The 23,514-nt window shown below is 44.2% G+C and overlaps 1 protein-coding gene across 3 annotated transcripts in view; it reads left to right on the forward strand.

Annotated features, from left to right (window-relative positions):
- drpr (multiple EGF like domains draper) overlaps nucleotides 1–23,514 on the forward strand; it is a 44,846-nt gene that overhangs the window by 1,591 nt on the left and 19,741 nt on the right. For all 3 annotated transcript variants that reach the window (XM_022073163.2, XM_087346837.1, XM_022073164.2), the window contains exons 2-7: nucleotides 12,575–12,685; nucleotides 17,071–17,197; nucleotides 18,115–18,283; nucleotides 19,359–19,605; nucleotides 20,890–21,010; nucleotides 22,004–22,141. In XM_022073163.2, the coding sequence (XP_021928855.1) occupies nucleotides 12,600–12,685; nucleotides 17,071–17,197; nucleotides 18,115–18,283; nucleotides 19,359–19,605; nucleotides 20,890–21,010; nucleotides 22,004–22,141 (888 nt within the window). In that variant the 5' untranslated portion in view covers nucleotides 12,575–12,599. The remainder of the gene's footprint in view (nucleotides 1–12,574; nucleotides 12,686–17,070; nucleotides 17,198–18,114; nucleotides 18,284–19,358; nucleotides 19,606–20,889; nucleotides 21,011–22,003; nucleotides 22,142–23,514) is intronic.

Here is a 23,514-nt window from a genome sequence, read left to right on the forward strand (position 1 = left end):
AGATGTAGGTGGCATTCAGACCACTTTAAACCCATCTCGTGTGGAGGGGGCGATGTGTCTCTTTATGTTCCCGCAACGTTTGGGAGTTGCAGTGATTGTCTGAAGGTTTGTGACTGCCTGATTCGGCACTAGAGGAAAAATCCTCTGCCCCTGTCTGCTAATTTTTTTTAAGAAACTAATTTGATTCATTTTTCTTCTTAAATGTTGGCTTAAAATTAAATTAACGTCTTAGGCGGTTTCTTCATCACGCGGAGTACAGGTTAAATGTTCGTTTGCCGGAAGCCGGAAGTGACAGTCGCGTTCAAAAGTTATCAGTGAACGGACTGTATTTAACGGGCCGCTCGCTTCGTCTGTTTATAAATGTGTGAAGTATGAAAAGCGCCCATTTTGTTAACAATAAACAATGATAGCGCATGCGCATAATTACTGCTTGTTTTTACAAACGATGGTTAGGCTGACTGTGCGCTGCGTGTAACATCGACGCCCCTGCCATGTCCGGACTGCAATCTACTGCGCATGTGCGATTGTGTTTAATGAATTGAAGAAATCTGGGGGAGGAAATGCCTTTTGCAGATCCGAACTGCGATGTCGGAGGAGGGACAGGAAAAACTTCTCTTTGTCGGCGTCTTTCGTCTACGAGCTGAGGACAGAGACTGTAATCTTTTGTTGCGTTGAGCTGACTTGCTGTTTCCCAAGCCTCCCTGTTCGCTGGAGCGCGAGCCACGTGTTGCCAACCTCGAGATTGCTTATTTAGTAGCGATCTGTTGATGAGCCATAATGGAGCCTCATCCTCCAATCATGACGAAGGCCTCGGTCCGAGAGGGCCGTCGCCCTCCTGCGCTCAGGATAGTTCGGACGGTCGTCACAAGGCTCGAATTGGACTAGAGTTCTCAGTCTGCAGTCGCATCGAAACGTCGCTCTGTTATTTAACAACTGCCAGATACTGGTTAATAAAACTGGAATTAGAAGGTATTTGGAAGGAAGCGGTTGTGGCCTAACTTAGGCCCTATCCAGGAATTTTTCTGGAAGCACTGGGGAAAACCACTTACGTGTTCAGTTAGGATCGTCAGTGTCCGGGACCTGCCTAGTACAAAGAATAGAATTCATGTTTGACATAAGCTGTATGTACTTTCATTGACTTGCACAGTTTTTGAAAACGTAATAAATTCGTGACCGATCGGCCTGCCTCCAAGAGCCCAGTTTCCTCGAGGCATCGCTGTGGAACCTTTTACTTAAATCAACTGAATACGTCAATTAACTTCCCTTGTTCCTTCCATTTCGTAGAAACTCTTTACAACAAATCGTAAATTTATGTCTGGAAATACTTTCTTCTGTCCTCGTTACAAGTACGAGTAAGCGATAATTTTCGATATTGCGTCGCGTCAAAACCTTTTTAAGGAATACTGATGTAAAGGGTCGATTAAATTGGTCGAGACACGTGTTCTGACGCAGTTCCAGTGAGACTACTGGAAATAAATTGCGTGAATGGTTTCTGCAGAATGAAGACGGACGAGAGACTCCCACTAATTGGATAATTGTGCCTGTTCTTCTCTGGATAGAGGGCGGGCTTCGACCAGGTAACGCACTCCGCAGTTCGCCGATAATCCACCGAACGGCCGAGGGCGAGATGGGAGCACAAGACGGAACGTACAGAGTGGCCATTTTAAAATGCAGCCCACACGAATGAAAAATTTAATAAGTTGTAACGTAATGGCGTGTCCCCTTGCTTCTGTTACCGCTCACCACTTCTTATGGCGCCAGTGGACGCAGCTGCCCGTTTCTCCTCCTCGCTGGAATTTTCATGTTCCGTGGAAGTCGCCATCTGTTTCCACAGCTGCACTGCAGCTTTGATGTATACACAAACACGCTGACTCACGTCGCAGCGCTTGGCGTCAACTCCAGGGCATTTGCCGACGAAATATCAGCTGCTAAGGTTTTCCACGCGGCATCATCACCTGTTTCGTCTCTTTGTGAGAGCCTAACCTCATCTTCCTCGGCCAAAGTCAATGTCGGAGGTCGTTACGGAGTCCGTGAACGTTTGCCAGGTCCAATGTCAAATGATCCATCATTAGGGTTGGTAACAATATTTTGTTTTTCCCGGGGTGGGATTGTTATCCCCACGCCCAACCCCCAACCTGGAGGACCGTCTCCTCAGACCTGTTCGGCGTGGGTGACCCTACCAGGAGCTGAAACTCCCGTCGTCGGCATTTGCGCAAAATGTGTTTGACTTCGACAAGGTGGTGGGTGGTGCTTTCGAGCTCATCCCTAAGACAACGAGTTTGAAGCTGCAATGACTTTCTCCGGCAGTCAGGGAAGACGACGACAGAGGGAGTCTCCGAAACATTAACGCCCCCTATAGCCCAGGAAAATTTCCCAGAGTCTCGTTGTCATCACAGTCACAAATATTCGATGTCCGATCTTTTGGTGCGCGGAACATCGTGTGGACTTGTACGTAGATATCAGCGTTTCAGATACCTGAAGATGGAGGCAGTATGTTCCTCCGAAACGTTGGTGCCCATCTACAAGTCCACAGGACGTTACAACGCAGAAGACCGTCATCGAGATGTGAGAATAAGATATTTCAGAAATGTCACCGCGGGTTCAATCCTCGTGGTCCACAGTGAAATCTCTCATGCAGTGCGCAGACTCACCTGCTGGTTTGGGAGCAGCTGAGGAGAAGCAGGTAGGGCGTGTCTGAAATATCTTCATAGCCCAGCGGTAACTATATGTACCAGCCGCATTGACAGTCACGAAGTTCATGTTTCGTATCCACGGGTTGCGCGATTATTTCCTTAAACAGCTTTAACCACTTGAAGTGTCGTTTTCTTTGAGGTACGGACTAGAATTCTTAACTATTATTTAGACTAGCTTCTACTTCAAAGGGTTCATTTCTCTTTGCTGGTAATTAAATTTAAAATAAATCGAGCCACCGTCCGTAGAACGTCTTCTTTATCGTGGTGAATTGTCGCAAACAAGTGTTTTACGCGTTATGTTTAATGTGAGCAAATAATTACGCGGTGTTACGGAAAAAGATGATGACGGAATTAGGCACAGCTTTTTTTAGCAGGAAAAAAAATCCTTTATCTTTTAGCGAGAGTCACGTGTTATTACAGTTTGTGAGCAAACTGTAGTTTAATAATATCTCTACATAACAACAACAGATTTTGTTGATTGCGAGGCTAATTAAAACCATGGTAACGAGCGGCAGTTCTACCCCACTGTCTCCTTGAGAGCCATCAGAGTGTTCTAGTCCCTCGGTACGTCCGAACATCTGCTGTGGGGTGCTACAAACCCGGATGAGTAAGTCCGTTCTGTAATGTTTGATCTTTGTTCGAGGACTCCGTTGTCGTTACCCATCGCACGAACTGATCTTTGAGACTTTTCGTCTTCATGATTCATGAACTATTTTTCTTTGTGTACTGAAGTCGCAGCTTTGCACTTGGTGACGCATTGAAAATGCGTTTGCAGCAAAAACTTGGGCTCCAGATGTCAGGTCCACTACGCGGATAACTGAAAACAAGGACCGACGTTCCCTTCCCTCGGACTGATCCAATTTTGGCATCTTTTTTCGCCGAAGCCGTACGAACATCACCAGGAGTCTGTTTAGATGACGATGTATCTGTCACTGAGGTCGAGGGCTCCCCCACGTCTCAAGTTTTGCGTTGTATGATGAAGTTTATAACTCGCGCCACTTGAGTTTCCAAATCTTTCCACCCGAAGCGCTACACTCACAGTTTTTGAAATGGCGTTTTAAGTAGAAGAATTCATCTTGCCCGTTCTGGAAGACGGTGCTCCAACAAGATGGAGCTCCTCCACATTTCCGCAAGGAAGTAACTGACTCCTTAAGTCACAAGTTTCCAGAGAAATGGTTTGGCAGGGGTGAGCCACCCCGTTCACCTGACCTCACTCCCCTTCATTTTGTACGTACAGCCATTGGCATCCACATTATCGGAACTTCTTGGGAAGATACGAGATGCAGTGGCTCCATTTACCATCGACATTCTTACCAACTTGTCGACTGAACGCCTGTAAAATGCAAGCCGCTGAACTTCTCATGAGCAGTGCTGCTCGCCATCTTGTCTTCGATATTTTCCCTTTGAGAGTGTTTTTGTCATTTTGAGACAGGTCTGTGGGTCGAGGTTTTAATCCTGCGAGCTCCCCCCCCTAATCCGAGGCAGGAATGCGCCTCGTCTGTTGCCCAGTGGTACGTCACGTGACTTGATGTTGATGGAATTCTACCCTCGGAGACCTGAACAGACTTTTCTCCGTGCTCCGCCCCGCGTGGAGTGCGAACTTTAGAAGAACAATTTTTAATACCGACTTTCATGAAAGCAGTTGATTCTTTGAAAGTGTTTTCATTTTCGGAAAGAAAAACGCAGTTGGCCAATCCGGCATTAACACGAAAACACTCGCAGTGCAGGTGTTGTTACTGGAGCCATTGTGAGACAAGGCGAGGCATAGCCGTGCAGTGGAATGCAGCGTGTACACTCGCGGGAGTCTTAAAATAGACCGGTGGGTACAGACGATGGAGTTACGGAAGCCATAGCTGTGCTTTGGGATTTGTTTTGTGGCAAAACCCAACCAAATTGATGTTTCTCCGCCCCCCCCCCCCCCCAACGAAACCTTTTGTTTGATTAACAAGTATTTTCTGCTGGGTAACAAATAATATGGTTAAGACGTTTCGATTTGTGTCGGCCCGTTAATACGTCATTTATGATCCGTGCCAGATGATAATCAGTTTAGCCTGGCGCGAACAGGAAAAGTAGTCGATAGGCAACTTTTTATTTCGGAGATACTAGGAAGTGAGTGAACTTGGCGTGAAAGTTGTCGTTCGCCTGCCAGTAGGCAGACCCGCGTCGCTCACTGACAGCAGAGAGTAGTTTGACGTTGTATCATAATTCGTGTTTTCTGAAGCAGAGAATTTCAAGGATGGTGGAAGGAAAGGCGTTGTGTGTTCTGAACAAGCGTCGACGTCGTGCGTCACGAGATTGCAGCTCGTGCCAACTGCTGGAACACCAACTTCCCACGTTGTGCATACAGTGTTGCCAACCTAATGTCCGGATTTTACGTGCATAATCGGAAATTCCGTGTTTGTGTCTCTCCGTAAGCTTAATCCGAGGAACTGTCTAACGGATGTTTATTAAATTTGGCGTTCAGTTTACACTGAACCCAACTTAAAGTGTATCCAGCGTAACTCCACATTACATAACCTCACTGTACATCTTATAACGTAATGCGCATGCCCTGGAACATCGTGTTTATGTTCTGATGACATGAAAGGCTTGTCATGTTATCCGCTGCTTTGGAGCATTTCAATCAAGGAGGCAGAAGCGATTGGCATTTGCCAGAAGGTAATGAATCTCACTTGTGCGCTAAAAACATCGTCACTTGCATCTGCTAATGTGCTGAATGACGCATTTAGACTCACTGTGGTATGTGAAGGTGACGTAAGTTCGCAGAACAAAATCTGATTTACATTACTGCCAACGCATTAACGTGAAAAATCCCTAGTCTTTTCTCTTTAATTGTCAGTTTAATTCATCACAATACAAGCCGCATTGATTGCATCAACAAAACCAAATATGGCGTCCGAGTGGTTAGCATGTTTGCTTTCCTGATGGGGATATTGGGGGCTCTCAGCCTCTCCAGGCAAGTGGGTACTCGTGGCTTATCGGGACACATCGCTTTAAAAATAGGTTAGGTTAGGTTAATGTGTGTGGTTAAATGACATATACTTGAAAGTTATTATATTTTATTTCAATAAATGACAACTATATATCGTCAGTCTCATCACCATCGCAAGGTTCGAGGCAGAAGGCTGGTGGCTGTTGGTTGCGCGGTGGCACGGACGGTCTGTCTCGTGTGTCAGCGCCACTCGGCCTCAGTTCCCGCTTATCTACTGTCTTTTGTCGTGAACTAGCTCATGGGGCGAAGTCCAAAGTCCTTGAGAAGCTAACGCGTACAGAACACTCAGGTAGTCAAGAAACTGTCTGCGTTTTATGAACTCGAAAGTTCATTAACTCTTTTACCAAAGATCACAACAGATCCCCTATTCTGAGCCACGCGGATCCAGTTTAAGTTTGTCAGGCTTTCCAACTCAAATTTCTAACGCTTCGAAGTCAGTTGTGCAGTGGATGAATCCTAACACACAAGTGCGTGGTGGAACGAGACTGCGAAGGAGTTCCAGTTATAAGCCAAATCGCACGCTTCAAGGTCATAGCGAAGACAACTCAGAACCAGCAGCGCATCAAACTGGTTACTGGGGTAGTGGGGGGAGGTCCTTCGGTGGTGCTTCAGTTCCTGTGCCTTTCGTCAGCCCACAGCACGTGTGGGGCAGAGACCCACTGTGACACGCGCACGTATGAAATTATGATGTTAATTTGGGCATCACATAAGTAAATAACAGTCGAATACCGGAGTATACAGTCGAAGAGTGGAGGTAAATTTAAAGTGTGTCTGTTTCTCAGATGTGCCGATGGGAATTCGTGGAGTGTTGCCTGGTGCTGTGGTCAGCCTGTTATCGATTCTCCCACTCTTGTTGAAATGTAATTGCAGTTATTGTCGGGGGGGGGGTGTTCGTACCAGAAACTTAATTCCAAGAGTGATCTAAGTTTTCGTCATTTCAATTTTGGCGAAGCGAGATTCGAGAATGAATAAATGCCTGGTCATGTGACCTAGTCAGGGCCGGTTTGGCTGAACCGATTTCGACGAAACTTAATACTGGGAGCTTCATCAGTTACTTGATTACGAAAATGACGCAGTTTTGAATCGGCCAGTCAGGGGTGACTCCGCGTCGCTCGAAGGCACAACGGACCTCCCTCTCCCTCCCCCCTCCCTCTCTCTCCCCCTCCCTCCCTCTCCCTCTCCTTGCACCAGATTTTGTTTTCCCTTCTCTGCGAGATCACAGATTGGATTCCAGTTCTCGCAGGGTTTGCATTCTGAGAAATGAGTCTGCGATGACGTGGTTCGTGTTTTGTCCATAGGACATTGTATTACATACAGCGCAGGTTTAATCTTGACGTCATCTGTACTTGAAACGGAAGTAGCTTCTTTGCCGAGTGCTCTGATATGACTCGATCCCTGCGACTGTTTGCTTTTAGGTTTGACGCTGATCACTCATGTAACCATTTGTCACAGCTCCGTGACTCATATGATTACGAAACTTCACTGGATTGGAGGTCTGGTTGGCCCTTCGTGCATGAATAACGAGACGACGTCCTTTAAGGGCTCCCGGAAACCTTTCTTGCCGAATGAACGCTTTGCAACAATGTATGACTCACACCAAGGGACAGTCAGATTGCTTACCGATTTGCGGGCTGCTACCTCATAACTGAGGACAATGCATTGGCCCTTCCAGTCCGTGACAGAACAGTGTTGCCAACTCAGTATATTAAACAGGTTCTTGTATCGGGAAATAGTCCGTCCGTGTTGCCCGTCTTTCTTTAGAGATTGCGGGAAATTATTTTCAAACGAAAGTCTCCTTTCTCCTCAATTTGTGCGTTGTTATTGTCGGACCTGAACCCACTGTCTACCAGCGTAGTTGCATTGCCGCCATTTTGTTGTTAACCAACGGTCGACACGAGCAGAAAATGAGTTTCTGCTGTCGACTGCTACAAAATGATCGATATCGTTCTTTTAATTTATTTTCATCGGGTGTGACATGTTCTGCCTTTGTGAACTTCCATCTGAATCGTATCTTTGTTTAGCCTCGTCACAGTTCATACGGAAAACTCGGTTCTGCAGTCTTAACCTAAAATGGAAAGGTGAGTACAAGAAACAAGTGAGCGTGACGTTCCGATAAACAACATAGCAGTCATTTGCCAGTGACGTAACGTGGGAGGTCGCTAATGTGTGTGGCACGCTCTCTGCAGTTATCTGTGTGTACTTGTGGTTAGGAAAATGAGCACGGTAATGGAGTCACTTCCGGTCCGGGCGCAAACGGAGCCACTTGTGGCCGCCACAAGCTGCGGGCTGTATTTTGTATGGAGTTTAAGAACTCAGTGCGTACAACAAAGAAAACAACAATTTCCCATTTCAAACATCAGCTGGTCGATGCAATTTAAGTAAATAACTGCTATTTATTGTGAAAATAACACGGAAACCCACAAATACAAATTGAAGAGTTATTTGATGTTGAAGCAGGTCGGACATACGTAAAGTTACCGCCGGTTTCTAAAGGGCTGAAACCTTCGTGTATATGTTGACAGGATTTTTTTTAATTTCTCAAAACCAGGTCGTCTTAAGTCACAGTTGTGATATGGCACTTTGCACCGGTTAAATTTGTTGTTTTTGTTTTAGGGAATTTTAAAGACGTGCGTATCCAGGGACCGTACAAGCGAAGTCTCGTCTGGCGACTGGACAAAGCAAACGGATGACGTGTAAGCACGACCTTCGTACCGTCTGTTTAAAAATACGCGAAACTGCGCACAAAGTTCAGTGTAAACAGTTTTAACGCGAGGAAGCAGTTTCTGGCGCGTGTTCCGGTGTTGACCGTCAGTCTGCTTTGCTCTACCGTGAAATGTACGGGCCAATGAAAATTAAACCTGGGCCTTATGCTTGTTAGTTCTGCGGAAGAGTGGCTTTGTTTGGCAAAGTGGTAGTTGCTCAGCTCGTCCGCGTAATGCAAGCGTTTTACGGAACCACAATGTTCGTTACCTTCTCAAGAACATCCCGGCACTGGACCTGACACGAGCCATATGAATCCAGCCCAATTACAACCGTTTTAATATTATCGAATTACTATGCGGGTCAGACTAACTTATTCTCTGCTTGAGGTTGTCGTAGGCTTCGTATGTTTTCTTCTTCCGAGGCTTGATGAAGGCTGTTTCGGGTTCCGCCATTTCGTCACACGAGCTTACAGTTGATTTTTCATTTCGGGAAAGCGACTTATTGCGGAATGAGAGGGTCAGGACGGGAAGCACACGATATAAATATTTCCCGTCCATCGCCCTGATGACGGAGGCAGCATGACCTCATTCATAAACGTTGGTGGACGTCTACCGGACTACAACGCAGAAGAAGACGGACATATTTAACTAACAAGGGGGTGAGACGAATCGCGTGTCTTTGTTGGCGAAAGGTTCCTTCCGGTTCCCTGCACCAGGAAACGTGGAACGGCGGAGTGCCCCTCAACACGCAGGCGCTGACCGGGCCAAGGACAAAGTCGCCGATTTGTTTCTTTGACCTCTGTGACGTTGCGGTATCAGCTGACTGTGACGTCACAGCAGGTAACGCCATGACGTCATCACAGCTTGTGAGTTCTGTTTCTATGGAAACAAGCGGCCATTCATAGTTCGACGCTTCACACTTTTCTGCATGTCGCCTCATCGTCGTCCTTGGAATTTCCCCCGCATTCACTAAAGGGCAGATCTGCTTCTGATTTAAAATTGGGCCTCAGTGCGTCAGTGTTGTTTGGTTGCGGTTTAAATGGCACACCCTGTATGTATGTCGCCTGACGCTTACGTCCCTGAAGAGCGTTCGCCTCTTGAAGAAGCTTCTTGAGAGCCGAGCGCTGAGATCGGGTTCAAGTGGTTCAGGGCGATGGTGGAGTTAGCAGGAGGGAATCAGAGCGAGTTCGACGTCCTGGGAGTTGAAGAGCGGCGTCTCCTCGGCGAAAGGCGGCTTCAAAGTCGAGTGGGAGCGTCGCGAGGTCGGTGTCTTTTGCAGACGTTTCGGTACATTCCCCAGCACAGTTAGAAATTAGAGGGAAGGAAAGTAAGGAAAATGCGGACTGAAGAAAACGAACAGGTCAGGGAAGCTGTGCCGTGCCCTTGTCCCCCTCACGAGAGCGGGTCGAAGCGTCAGACCGGAAGGAAGTGATCTCAGGCAATTATCACGGTTCCCCCCCGCGCGTGCGCGTTGCATTGCTAACGGCGAGACGTGAAACCAGACCACAATATATTTGGAACTTGATGTTCTACGACGTAGGTAGAACGTGAAATTCAGCTGCTATCGTCAACGGAACAGTCTCTGGTTTCTGAGTCATCGCGTCATCCGACTACAGTCCTCCGCTGCTAAGCTCATCACACAAAGACGCTGATTAGTTTCCATGGCGACGGCAGTTCGGAGCGTGATTACAGGCTGATTAAATGTTACGAACGCTCGGCTGTCGGAACCCGAGATTCAAGTCGAGTCATTCACTGGTTTCGACCACCGGAAAACTGAGCCAGGGTTTGTCTACGCTGACTGATGACGTCACTTCAGTGTTATCGTAATTATTGTCTGCACCAGAAAGTAGCTTTTCAGAAGTCACGACGTTTTCTGGGCTGTTATACATTTACAAAGTTTCAGAATCCATCTGAATGCTATAAGACCCTGATGATGCAGGCAGAAGGTACATCCGAAACGTCTGTAAATTCTAGTAGATCACGGCGCTGTAATGCAGAAGACGGCCATTTTTAATGAAACCGTTCTTTCGCACACGTGCAGTAAGTAGACCCTCGGAGACAGATAAAAGTGCGGTAAATATAGATCAGTTATGTTTGTTTATGAACAAGTTGGATGGTATGATAAGATTTCATCGAGAAGTAGTTACTCGAACTGATTCTGAACGTCTCTGGAATCTTTGTTCTCTCATCGCAACTTTTCTGTGGTGCGTTTCGAAAACATTACGAAAATGTGTAAGACCCAGCGCCGAGTCACCTTTAAATGTTCATTCCTCAGGGATGGTAAGAGTAAGGGAAATGTAAAATGATCAGTAAATAAAGACCTTTAAGAATCTGTAATGTATTTTATTGTAATTTTAATGAACCAATGCGTACAATTTTCAATGCATCTGGCGCGTTTAGCTTCCAAATTTACAGAGATGTTTCCAATTGTGGCCACAGAAGGTCCTAATACGTACAATGCCGATAATATTGACAGGAGATTTTAACATTGATTTAAAGAAGGAGGAATATCAAAGCTTTGTCACATTAATGGAGGAAACGTTTGGCTTAATGTTGATGTTAAATCCTCGATGTAGATCAAAATCTTGCACGAAATGTTGATACTCTAAAATGTACAAATTTTATAACATATTTCAGCTACCACAGACCCATCTTAAGCGTAACTAATTCAAGTTAAATAAGCGATGTCGTAATCAAACTTTACGCAATTGTAAAGAGACTATTTAGAATAAAGCTAATATATAAACTTCACTAGGAATGCGCGGCCGAAATTAATTACAGGAATTACTCCATTTGAGACGGCGTGGCCTTTATGTGGATCATATAGTTCGTGTTCAGTCGAGTTGAGAGTCGGGCCGATGTTCGGTTTCGCAACTTCCGTGACAACCAGCAATTGGCGGGCGCTGGCGACTGCATGCAATACGGGCTTCAAGTCCCGGCTGCTCGTTAACCGCGAGACTTAAAGGAGCTTTAATGATTATCTGTCATTTAAGGAGGGGACAAGTTAAGTGACTCCATGGGGCAGATCCCGTATTCAGATGCTAATTGTTACTCCCACAGTTTATGCAACCCGGAGTGTGTAAGATTCTCTGTTCTTCATGAACGAATACAGAAACATTCAGTTTAGATCCATTTTAATATTATACTCCCACAGACGTCCAGGTATCCAAGTGGTCTCAGGTTTTCCAACAAACTTTTGAATGTCGTGGGTTGGAATTTCTGCCTGGAGATTTTGGGTGCCCTGATTTAGATTTCGTGAGTCCGTTCCAACGAGTTCCTGTCCAGTTACCTTCAGTTAGGCCGTCATCGTTTCCTTCCAAATCCGTTCCGGTCATTCTATGTAAGTAACGCGGTTAATTAAAAATGAGATGGTTGACGTCCGAGGACAACTTTGCTCGTGTATGAGTGAGGGCCTGTTGGCAACAAGAAGGAGGACGAGGGCCCGTGAGTTGATGAATTACACTTGGAGGCCGGTTTAACCCTTTGAAGCCGAAGCTCGTCTGAATATTATTTATGAATTCAGTCCGTACCGCGAAGAAAACACTACACCTCACCATTACGAAAATCAGCTGGTTAACCCTTTGAAGCCGAAGATCGTCTGAATATTATTTATGAATTCAGACCGTACCGCGAAGAAAACACTACACCTCACCATTACGAAAATCAGCTGGTTAACCCTTTGAAGCCGAAGCTCGTCTTCATAATATTTACGAATCCAGACCGTACCGCGAAGAAAACACTTCACTTAACCATTAGAAGTCGAATCAGGCGGTACCACATAAGATTTAACAAAAGAACATCCCGGGCAAAGCCTTAAAGACGAAACCAGCTGCTTTCGTGTTTGTTTTCATTCGCGGATGGCGTTCCTCCGACTGCACTGAAGACAGTTCTGTGTTGTTGGTATTTACTTTAGCGACGCAGAGGAAAAGTTTCCTCGTTGCCACATTTCGCGATTTCTTCAGAAGGCGTGGACTGAGCCTTCGCTTCCGTTTATTACGGACGTGACGCAATCAGGTCGAAGGCGCGCGTTGGAGAAAACGAGACTTCGGCGAGGTGGGTCGTCGCCTTTCGTCGTATTAATTATCCCGAAAGAAGTTTTGGAAACTGCCAACAGCAGTTGGAGTTGCCGTGTGGACGGGCCGTGTTTGTTTCGTTGCTAATCCGACCGCGTGCGTTTGTGTGTGCAGGTGACTGACTGGTGTCTGTCTGAGGATGGCTTGGTCTGGGGCGCTGCTGGGTCTCCTAGTGGCCGTCGCTTCAGCCCTCGAGGGGCCGAATGTCTGCACGCGGCAGGAGACGTAAGTACCGGCCTGTCTCTCAACTAACAATCCGCAGCCTCAATTTTCAACACTTACGCCGGTGATCTGCATTTGTCATCGTCTGTTCCTGCGCTCCACAGTTGTTCTTGGTCTCTCCCCCGTGTTTTCATAGGCCTGAGAAAACCTGCGCCAACTCTCGGTGTATATTATTTGTTCGCGAGACCGCAATTTATATTAGGTAATGACATCTTTGCTTTCAGTGAGATTGCAATTCATGTTCTTAAGAGGTTCCTGGTCTACGTTCGAACCAGAGACCTCCCGAACACGAAGCAGTGGTGCCAGTCACTACTTCACGACGTTCGGTTGGCACTCACTGCAACTCTTCGCGTCTCGTAATAATTTGCGTTGATCGGAACGACACTGGACGATTTGTAGTCGTGAGGTTTTCCTTTGGTCGTGATGAAGTCGGATGGGCCAGGTTTTAAGTCAGTAGTGGCCGCGTAATGCTGGTTGATGGCTCCCGGTCACCATCCGAGCCACCAGCGCGTTACGTAGACGCAGTTTTAATTAAGTGCAATTTCCTCAACTACGGCCATGACAGTGGTTATTGTATAATTCCACCCTTTATTGATGTATAAAGGATAATATTAAAGTTGATATAAAATAAGTTGAATGTGAGGACAGAATTTGTCTGTCTCAGAACAGGGTCCAGTGGCGGTGTGTAATCTCGTATTATAAAACATCTAGATTCGACCTGGTTGGCACTTCGCGGTGAGTCTTTACCAACCCGTAATTTAGAATCTCTGCCGTAGACGTTGGTGCATTGCTCTGTCGGGCGCCTTAACCTCGCTCGTCATTTTGCGATGTAGCTTCGTTCCTGGAAAAGGGAGATGTTTCGAAATGTAAATGTGCAACACCCAGAACTGGGTGTGAGAGAATCGAGTGAGGGACCCCCCCCCCCCCCCCCCCCAAGAACACACTCTTAAATTATGATAATCTACGTTGCGATTCGTTTGCTAGAAACTTCGTGAGTTGTGCAATTGTTGCAATCCAATAAGTTGGCAAACCTGTCGGAACGAGTGATGCCTGTCATTTGTTTCGTGGCGATACCAATTGCAGTGCTTGAGGGGTTCAGTGAGTGTATTAATTTGTTGTGTTATGAAGATGTTCGTGTTGCAACTTCCTGTCAGAAAAAAGATACGACGAATTGAACCGCTCGCCTATCGACGGAAGTCGTCGGTCCATGCCCCTAACGGGGCTCTCGAGATTTCCATTTTGTCGTCTTCACTCTCTGCCCAGTGCGTGCATCACATTCTTCAGCGTATCATCGCATCTCGATATCCCGCTTCTGTTATCATTGCCACAGATTTTCTACCCCCCCCCCCCCCCTTCGGTTGTGTGAATATTTAACGAAATAATTTTGCTGGAAATAGTGAAATTTGTTTCCTTCGCAACAATAAGTTTTGTGTCTGCAGTAGTGAACATCGATCCTGTTCGGATATTATGTACTAGAGTACGCAACATGCAGTTGTGTGGAGTAAACCTTTCCATTGTCGTCAATTTGAACGTTGAACCTATTATTCTGGAAGAGTCTGTTCCGTGACTGCTTCGTGGTCTTCTCCAGCAGTAATTGGCTCGTTTTCTTTTCCCTGTTATGGAGTTTATAAGCAGTAGATGTGTTTCTTCCATCAGCGTGATTCACCCGCAAATGGGTCATGGGATTTATCCGTCTGATTTAAGCGGTGGCTGTGTGGATTTGCAAGCGAGACCCGGGAATTCGCGTAGGGACATTCTGGCGTGGAGCCAAACTTCTCAGCTGTACAGTACGTCGAAAATCAGCTGAGATCCACGTACGTAATCCACAGTTAAGGTTTTGTTGAATTACTTCCGACTAGTGGAACTTTCCAACGCTGTGAGACAGAGCTACGAGTATTTTGAATGTTTTGTGTGCCTTTCAACGCTTCGAGATCTTTGACCAGTGTTTCTCAAGCTTTTTCACAAAGTAGTGCACAAAAATGTAGTTCTTTGTCTCACGGAACAATAAAGTCGCTTCTTATTGTAAATTATGTGATCTGAAAGTAATTTCCCACAATTCTTTACTTGTTTGCAATGTGAAAAGTTAAACTAACCTAACTCCATGCGACGGAATACTTCTTGAGAAGCGGATGGTCGCTCAGCTGATCAAAACGTTCACAGTCTTTTATGGCACTAGAAAGTTCATTGCTGTGTTGACAAGAGCCCGCAACTGCGTCCCATCCTTAGATTCGTCAAGATCCATTTCAGTATTGTCTTCCCATCCACACCTAGGTCAGCGAAGTGGCCTTTGGACCTTCGTCTTACTCGACTGAGTTCTGTGCACTGTCCTCACCCGTGCCAGCCTCATTTTTTGATGGCTTCAGTAGGTTATTTGGCGATGACGGAGGCAGTATGACCTCTGAAACGTTGGTTAGCATCGACCAGACTACACAGCGCAACAACCCAGAAGACAGAAATCTTCATACTCTGATGATGGAGGCAGTATGACCTCTGAAACGTTGGTAAGCATCGACCAGACTACACAGCGCAACAACCCAGAAGACAGAAATCTTCATACTCTGATGATGGAGGCAGTATGACCTCTGAAACGTTGGTAAGCATCGACCAGACTACACAGCGCAACAACCCAGAAGACAGAAATCTTCATACTCTGATGACGGAGGCAGTATGACCTCTGAAACGTTGGTAAGCATCGACCAGACTACACAGCGCAACAACCCAGAAGACAGAAATCTTCATACTCTGATGATGGAGGCAGTATGACCTCTGAAACGTTGGTTAGCATCGACCAGAATACACAGCGCAACAACCCAGAAGACAGAAATCTTCATACTCTGATGATGGAGGCAGTATGACCTCTGAAACATTGGTTAACATCGACCAGACTACACAGCGCAACAACCCAGCAGACAGAAATATTCATTCTCTGATGATGGAGGCAGTATGACCTCTGAAACGTTGTTTAGCATCGACCAGAATACACAGCGCAACAACCCAGAAGACAGAAATCTTCATACTCTGATGACGGAGGCAGTATGACCTCTGAAACGTCGATAAACATCGACCAGACTACACAACGCAACAACCCAGAAGACAGAAATCTTCATCGCCCTGATGACGGAGGCAGTATGACCTCTGAAACGTTGGTTAACATCGACCAGACTACACAGCGCAACAACCCAGAAGACAGAAATCTTCATACTCATCGCCCTGATGACGGAGGCAGTATGACCTCTGAAACGTTGGTAAACATCGACCAGACTACACAGCGCAACAACCCAGAAGACAGAAATCTTCATACTCATCGCCCTGATGACGGAGGCAGTATGACCTCTGAAACGTTGGTAAACATCGACCAGACTACACGGCGCAACAACCCAGAAGACAGAAATCTTCATACTCTGATGATGGAGGCAGTATGACCTCCGAAACGTTGGTTAGCATCGACCAGAATACACAGCGCAACAACCCAGAAGACAGAAATCTTCATACTCTGATGATGGAGGCAGTATGACCTCTGAATCGTTGGTAAACATCGACCAGACTACACAGCGCAACAACCCAGAAGACGGAAATCTTCATACTCATCGCCCTGATGACGGAGGCAGTATGACCTCTGAAACGTCTATAAACATCGACCAGACTACACAGCGCAACAACCCAGAAGACGGAAATCTTCATACTCATCGCCGTGAAAACCTGAAATCTTACAGATTCATGAATGTTATTGCTTTGAATGCTATAAAGCACCTCCAAGGTCTGCTTGGTCTGTTTTTGTATGCACAAATTGTGTTTTCTTCCATTCCTCTATGCAGAAGTCATCTTGCCTTATTCATATAAACGCTTGTTTTATGAGCATTGGCACTCTCAGTTTTGCTTTTGTTGCATTTTTCTTATTTCTGGATGTAAATACCTTTTTTTGGGCAATGCGTATTACTTGTGTGTGTACTCACCGACTTTCACAGTAGTTGGCTGGTTTTTGCGCAAATTTGAAAGGGGTGTTTTTGTCGGAGGTCATGGTAACCATGTTTTTGAAATTCCTGTTTTAAACCAAAAAGTTAGTGGCTTGTGCAGAGCAGTTAAGAAATCTGACTCACGTTTGGGATTGAGTTTGAATAACCCCCTGGGACCAGATATCTTGACTGAAGATTTTCCTCAGTTGCTGCGTGTTTTAAAATATGTCGCAGTTTGTCCTCCCACACCCATTCATTTTGGTCCATCATCTTCTCCGTTGTCGCTCGACTCGCCGCACTTGAATATAGGATCATGAAATTGAGTGACTAGTCTTGTTAGATGTGATGTGGTAGCAGATTATAGGCAGATATACATTTTTTTCAATACTTCCATGTGAGTGCATTGAGAATGTAGTTCCGTTCTTCTACTTGCAGTTACACGACGACTGTCCGTGTCTCAGAACAGAAGCCGTACCAAGTGCGTGATTACACCTGGTGTTTCAACTTCCCACCACGCTGTTCAAAGTACAAGATAAATTTCAAGACTGTGTACAAAACAGTGGTAAGATTTCAATGGAGAAATTTCCTGCTTTGAGGATGAAGGTCCACGCTGCTAGCGCCTGCTCATTCTTAACCTTGGCACTAGATAGGGTTGAGTGGTTAGCGTCATTCTCTGGCTACGCTTTACCCCCGGGAAGGGGCCCCGGTACCCGTCGGACATGAGAGAATCCTCTGCACTTTTTAGGGATCGAACCCTGTCGTCCAGTCCATAGTCGGTCACTGTACTGACTGAGCTACCCCGGCTCCCTGCCAAAACCTACCACTGAACATTTTTGTAAACCATTTTGACAACCTATTTTTTTTTGAGAGTCGTGTTATCCTTTCATCTCCTTCTTAGATTCTCCAACAAAATTTTGTTCGTATGACAGTAAAAATGTGGGTCGTGGTCTTTTGGGTTATAACACTGTAACTCAGAAGACAACAATCCGTAGGTATTGTTTTGTATAACCTTCTGAGTTTCTCTTCTGGGTATACGTCAGGAGTGCAAGGTATTTAAGTCGACATATAAAAAATTAGGTTATCCGTGGAATCGTACACAGAAGAAGTAACTTATACGTGTGTGAAATCAGTCATATTTTAAGTTGTCCCATAGTGCATTCTTTGTCAGAGGACATTCAACATCGTTTTGGAATACAGAATGCAGCTTCAGCATTAAAATTTTATGATTTACCACACTTCCCCTTCACCTCGTTTTTTTCATCTTAAAGTATACGCCAGAGTGGCCTCCGGTTTGTGATAGATATTCTGTGTGTGTATGGATCATTCCGAGGTAGTTAGAAATAATGCAGACGTGGGAAATTGATGACTAAGAAGATCTGTTAGCTTCATTTCTCCCGTTTCTTATATTTCATGAGCGTGGGTTTGGTTGTCGGCTTCTTGTTCGGTGAGGCGTTCATGAAGTGTGGTGTGTGTTATTAGTCCCTAGCCAAGACACGGCCTGTGGAAGACTGCTGTAAGGGCTACGCCAAGAGCAACGCTGCAGATCGCTGCATCCCCGTGTGTTCAGAGAATTGCCTGCATGGCACCTGCATCGCACCCGATACATGCAAATGCGAAACAGGATATGGTGGCCCCACCTGCAGCATTTGTAAGTAATGCTCCTTCTTGTTAGATTGTCATCCAAAGGGACAAACATATTACCTCATGAGAATCTAACGTTGTGAAGCAAAGTTGCGATTGAGACACTAGTCAAAAAATTACCCTCTTTTTCTGGAACACAAAGGTTCATGACCAAGTTTGCGAGGACCCACATGTGATCCATTTATTTTTTATACTTAGACAACTATGCCAACTGATGCATTTGTTGTCTTCTCGTTTGAAACGGGAAATTGCCGTTGCATTTCTCTATTCATCTGGGATATTTTCAGTGACATACTCATTCAGAAATGTTGACAGTTTTAATTGAATTCCCTATGGTGGTATTTAAAAAGTTCAGAATTTAAATGGAATTTAAGAAATTGCTGCCATTTATGTTGCTGCGACATTTTGCACCTTCATTGACATTTGTATTCAAACATTTTAAAACTTCTGATGTGTTTGGTCTGCATTCATGCATCTTTATTACATTCCATGGATCCATAAGTTAGTCAGATGACGATAGGATGTGGAATAACACTTAATAATACAATACATATTTTCGTACTATTATAGAGGTTTCACATGTTATATAAGCAAAGGCTTTATGTAATGTTTCACGTTGTATAAATTGTGTTCTTAATTTTGTTACAATTTTTTTTGCTCTTATCCTTTTATAGTTTATTAGAACTGGGCCATTTTTAAAAGTACTTTTTTTATCTTCTACTCGTTTGATTTGGTCGTCCCATCTTTTTAAATATTTTCTGTATCATCATTTTTGAATCTCTCTGAAACTTTTGTTAACTGCATTCTATACATTATTCTCAAGACCTTCGATTATTTAGTCGTCTTAAGGAAAACCACGCTTTAGCGCACATCAGATAGTGGACTGTTTTTATTTTAGCTTGCAATTTTTTCATTTGCTGTGATTAAACACTTTTTTCTTTAGTTTTACCAAAAACTGAAAATTAGTTATCTGATTTATTATTGGTATTTCACTTATTTTTACTTGCGTGAATGCTGAAAGAGGAGGATAAGGGAAAGTGATTGGAGGTTCCCGACAATTTTACATTTTACTCTATTCACAGCGTGTCCTGACGATCGGTGGGGTCCAGACTGCGGCAGCAAGTGTCAGTGTCAGAACGGGGCGTCTTGCGACCCATACAGTGGAGAGTGTAGGTGTACTAGGGGCTGGCGAGGCCAGTTCTGTAGTGAGACGTGTCCACCCACGCAGTACGGACAGGACTGTGCTGAGCAGTGTCGTTGCAAGAATGGTGGCTCCTGCCACCACATATCTGGAGAGTGCGTGTGCACGCCGGGCTGGACGGGACCTTTGTAAGTGTTGTTCAGAAATGTTGGTGAGAATCGTGGTAATTTCTTAGTTGTTATGTGTGCATCTAATTTAAGTGTCTGTAGTGTATCTGGGACTTTGTCTTGGGTAAGCGTTTCGACAAATAAGTTAATGAAAATAATCTTATGTTGCTGAAACCCACAAATAAATTGTGTTATTTGCAGAAATGTTTGTCCCTACATTGAAGAAATTTAATTTTCAAGTTTTATTGTCATGAAAATGTTTTTTAAATGCTTCCCCAGCAATTTCATGTTAATTTGAATCTGTGAACCTTCCGTCCAATCTTGTGCCTGCTTAATGTATTAATTTGTGATTTTCAGTTTTTAAATCTTTTGCGGAGCTTGTTAAATGTATTGCGATAGTCATTTTCACTCCACTTTCCTTTCTTCAAAATGGCTAACAACTTGCCAGAGTAATAAGTTCATTGAACATGAGATGTAAAATATTTAATAATTAATAACAGGATCCAAGCTGGAAACAGGCAATATTATGCACATATAGAACTGTTTCAATCTAAAATTCTCTCCAGGATCACAAAGTTAAGACTGTACAGGACACTCATTAGACCGGTAATAACTCGTGGGGCAGAATCTTGGAAACTTGCATCTGAAGTAGAAAGCAAGTTAATGTGCTTTGAAAGGAAAATTCTATGGAAAATCTTTGGCCCCGTAAAGAATAATGATGGATCGTATAGGATTAGATATAATGCGGAGTTAGAAGAATTGATCCGTCACGAGCACATTGTGAGATATAATAAATCACAACGGTTGAGATGTGGTCAGAATGGGAGAGGATAGACTGCCACATTTGGTATTAAAGCAGAAATGGTGGAGAACAAGACCTAAAGGAAGACCAAGGGGAGGGTGGATTGATGCGATAGAGGAAGATATGAGAGAGATGAAAGTGTGCAACTGGAAGAAGGTAGCTCAAGATTGGGACATATTGTTCGGGATGCCAGAGCAAGAGAAGAAGAAGAAGACCAAATTAATAAATGCATGGCTTAACAAAAATATCAGTCACATTATTACTAGAATAACAGAATGTCTTCAAATAATGTAAGTTCCTGCATACACAATATATTTATGAAGAGAACTTAATTTAGAAACTTCACGTGGCATTTGTAGGAAATCCATTCAGCGACTCTCACGTTGTTACACGGAGATGGAGAGGCAGACGCGGTGAAGCTAATTGGCACATTTTTGCGATGCTCATCGTACCTTTTGCTTTAATCAGTTGGGGTTTCACAGTTGATTAATTCTGTTCCGCAGATGTGAGGATCGATGTCCTGAGGGAAAGCACGGGGAAGAGTGCTTGTCAGAATGTCGCTGCCAAAATGGAGGAACCTGTAACCCTGCATCGGGCAAATGCTACTGTACTCCAGGCTGGAGTGTGAGTTACAGACTTGAACATTATCATTAAACATCTTCCAGTGATAATACTGTTTTAACTGAAAATTGATCTTTCAGAAATATCTTTTTCTAATGGCTCAAATTTGACCTGGAATTTCTATTAATGCATATAAACAATTTGTCTTCTTGACGTACTTTTCCCCTACACGGCCATGTTCTGGGTTTTGATGCTGTGTAAGCTTTTGTGTGTTTACCAATGTTTTTGGAGGAAAATGGTCAATCTGACCAATTGCAGTTAACCAATCATTCCACATGCAGCACGTTGGCAGTAACGACCTACCGTGATTTGTTGCTCTCTCTCACTCTCTCTGCCTGTTAATGAATGTAAAATTTAAAAAATCTAAATCCCTAACTAAAGCACTAACCTAAAATAATTTGCTTGGATGGTAATGTTTCAAAATTCTTAATGGTCTTTTAAGGGTGAAAGATATGAAGATACAACTCGTATTCTGCACATTTACGTTTCGTTATATTCCATTAGTGGTTTTGTTAGGGTTTTAGTATGGCGTGGTTTTAGTGCTCAGCAAAATTGGGCTCTATGAACATTGTGACATGACACAAAACTGCCCTCTGATTGGTCAGATGGGCCTCGTTGTGGTTTGTGTTACGGAGATGTGAAATTTGTGTCTTGGATACAGTCGTATTTTAAAGCAGTCAGAAAACGGCAAGATTGTTGACGGCAACAGAAAACACAAAAAATTCATAATATTGTTGAAACACAGTACATTCAACTGTGCTTAAAAAATATCTTAAATATGTTTTTTGTGTATTGAATATACTGTCATTTTAAGAATGAATAATTTTGAATAAAAGCTGCGTGTTGTACGCAAGTAAAATACATGTGTGCACACGTGATGAAATGTTTACCAAAACTAGTCGGAGAGAACACCACGTGTCCTCAGACGCAAGACCTGCATGACACAAAGGAGGAGAGACGGTAATCACTGCATCAGAGTGCGTAATTTTGTCGCAGGGCATCGTGTGTGCTAACCGGTGTCCAGCTGGAACTTGGGGTGAGGGCTGTAACCTGATATGCGACTGCTACAATGGGGCATCATGTCATCACATCACAGGACAGTGTGAGTGTCAGCCAGGCTTTCAGGGAGACAGGGTGAGTACGCATTGCCATGTGGTGATCCAGTCGTTGACGAACGTTAAGTTGATCACTGCAACATTTCAGTCTAAGGAGTGTAGGTTATACACAGTATCTTTGCTGACTCGTATGTGTTTAATATTCAGTAATATAATGAATAATAAATGAAGGGAAGAAAGATGGTTATTATGTAGCAAAGAAGTTTGTGGTTAATACACCTCACCCAGTGCTGTAATTGTAGTTGAGCGTGAATGTTAATAAGGAGACATTAGCAGCAGTGACAGCAGTGGTGATGCTCGTAGCAGCAGTAATGTTGTTGTCGTCGTCATAATTTACTGGCAAAAACCATTCCCAAGTATTCTTTCTTTCTATGGCACAACAGCGCAAACTGAGCCTTGGTCTCCCCCATGTGGGAGGTTTCTTTGTCTACCTAAGTATAGTAAATGATAATTGACCTCAGTTACTGGAGCCTTCATATAATGCAAAGTGATTCTAACCATTCTTTTTCCTTTTCACTACAAGTCATGCCTCATTGTAAAATCTAAAAGCCTTCTTTAAAAAATTTTTGTCAAGAACTTTGCTAGAGCTTAAAAGGATATGATTCCATTCTTTCCCCTTTTACATGTTATTTCCTCAAAATTATGTTGTATAATATGCAAATTATTTTTTAAATTAGTTTCCTGCTTACCTACGGTGACTTAATTTTGATGATTTGGAATATACCAGGTGATTCAAAAAGGACTTTACAACTTTGAAAGTGTATAGAAATTTATTCAGAAGGCTTACAGAATCGGTTGAAGTGTCATTTTGTAGCAAAACAAATCAAGTTTGACTCACGTTGTGCTGTAGTACCGAATTACGTCACCGCGAGCGCAAGCGGCTGTGCATTTGAAAATGGCTCGAAAATTTCCTCATACCGAAGTTAGACGAAGATGACCAAAAAGGACGCGTTCACTTCCAGCAAGACGGCGCACCACCTCACTACCTCACAGAAGTCCGGGATTTCCTCAATAACCATTTCCCAGGTCGGTGGATTGGTCGAACAGAGTCGATAGCATGGCCACCTCGTTCTCCAGATTTGACACCTCTCGATTTTTTCTTATGGGGTTTCATTAAAGATCGTGTGTATGTTCCACCCTTACCTGCCAATCTCACTGAGCTCAAAGCTCGAATCACCGCCGCAGTTGCAGAAGTGACACCGAATATGCTGGATCGTGTTTGGCAAGAAATTGATTTCAGGTGGGATGTCTGCAGTATCACCAATGACAATCACATCGAATCAAAATGACTGTTTGAGGTAAAACTTGATTTATTTTGCTACAAAATGACACCTCAACCGATTCTGTAAGCCTTCTGAATAGATTTCTATACACTTTCAAAGTTGTAAAGTT

Source organism: Zootermopsis nevadensis, unplaced genomic scaffold, assembly GCF_977971745.1.
Source record: "Zootermopsis nevadensis isolate Lab colony 2312 unplaced genomic scaffold, Znev_1.0 Znev_ptg000010l, whole genome shotgun sequence".
Lineage (NCBI taxonomy): Eukaryota > Metazoa > Arthropoda > Insecta > Blattodea > Termopsidae > Zootermopsis > Zootermopsis nevadensis.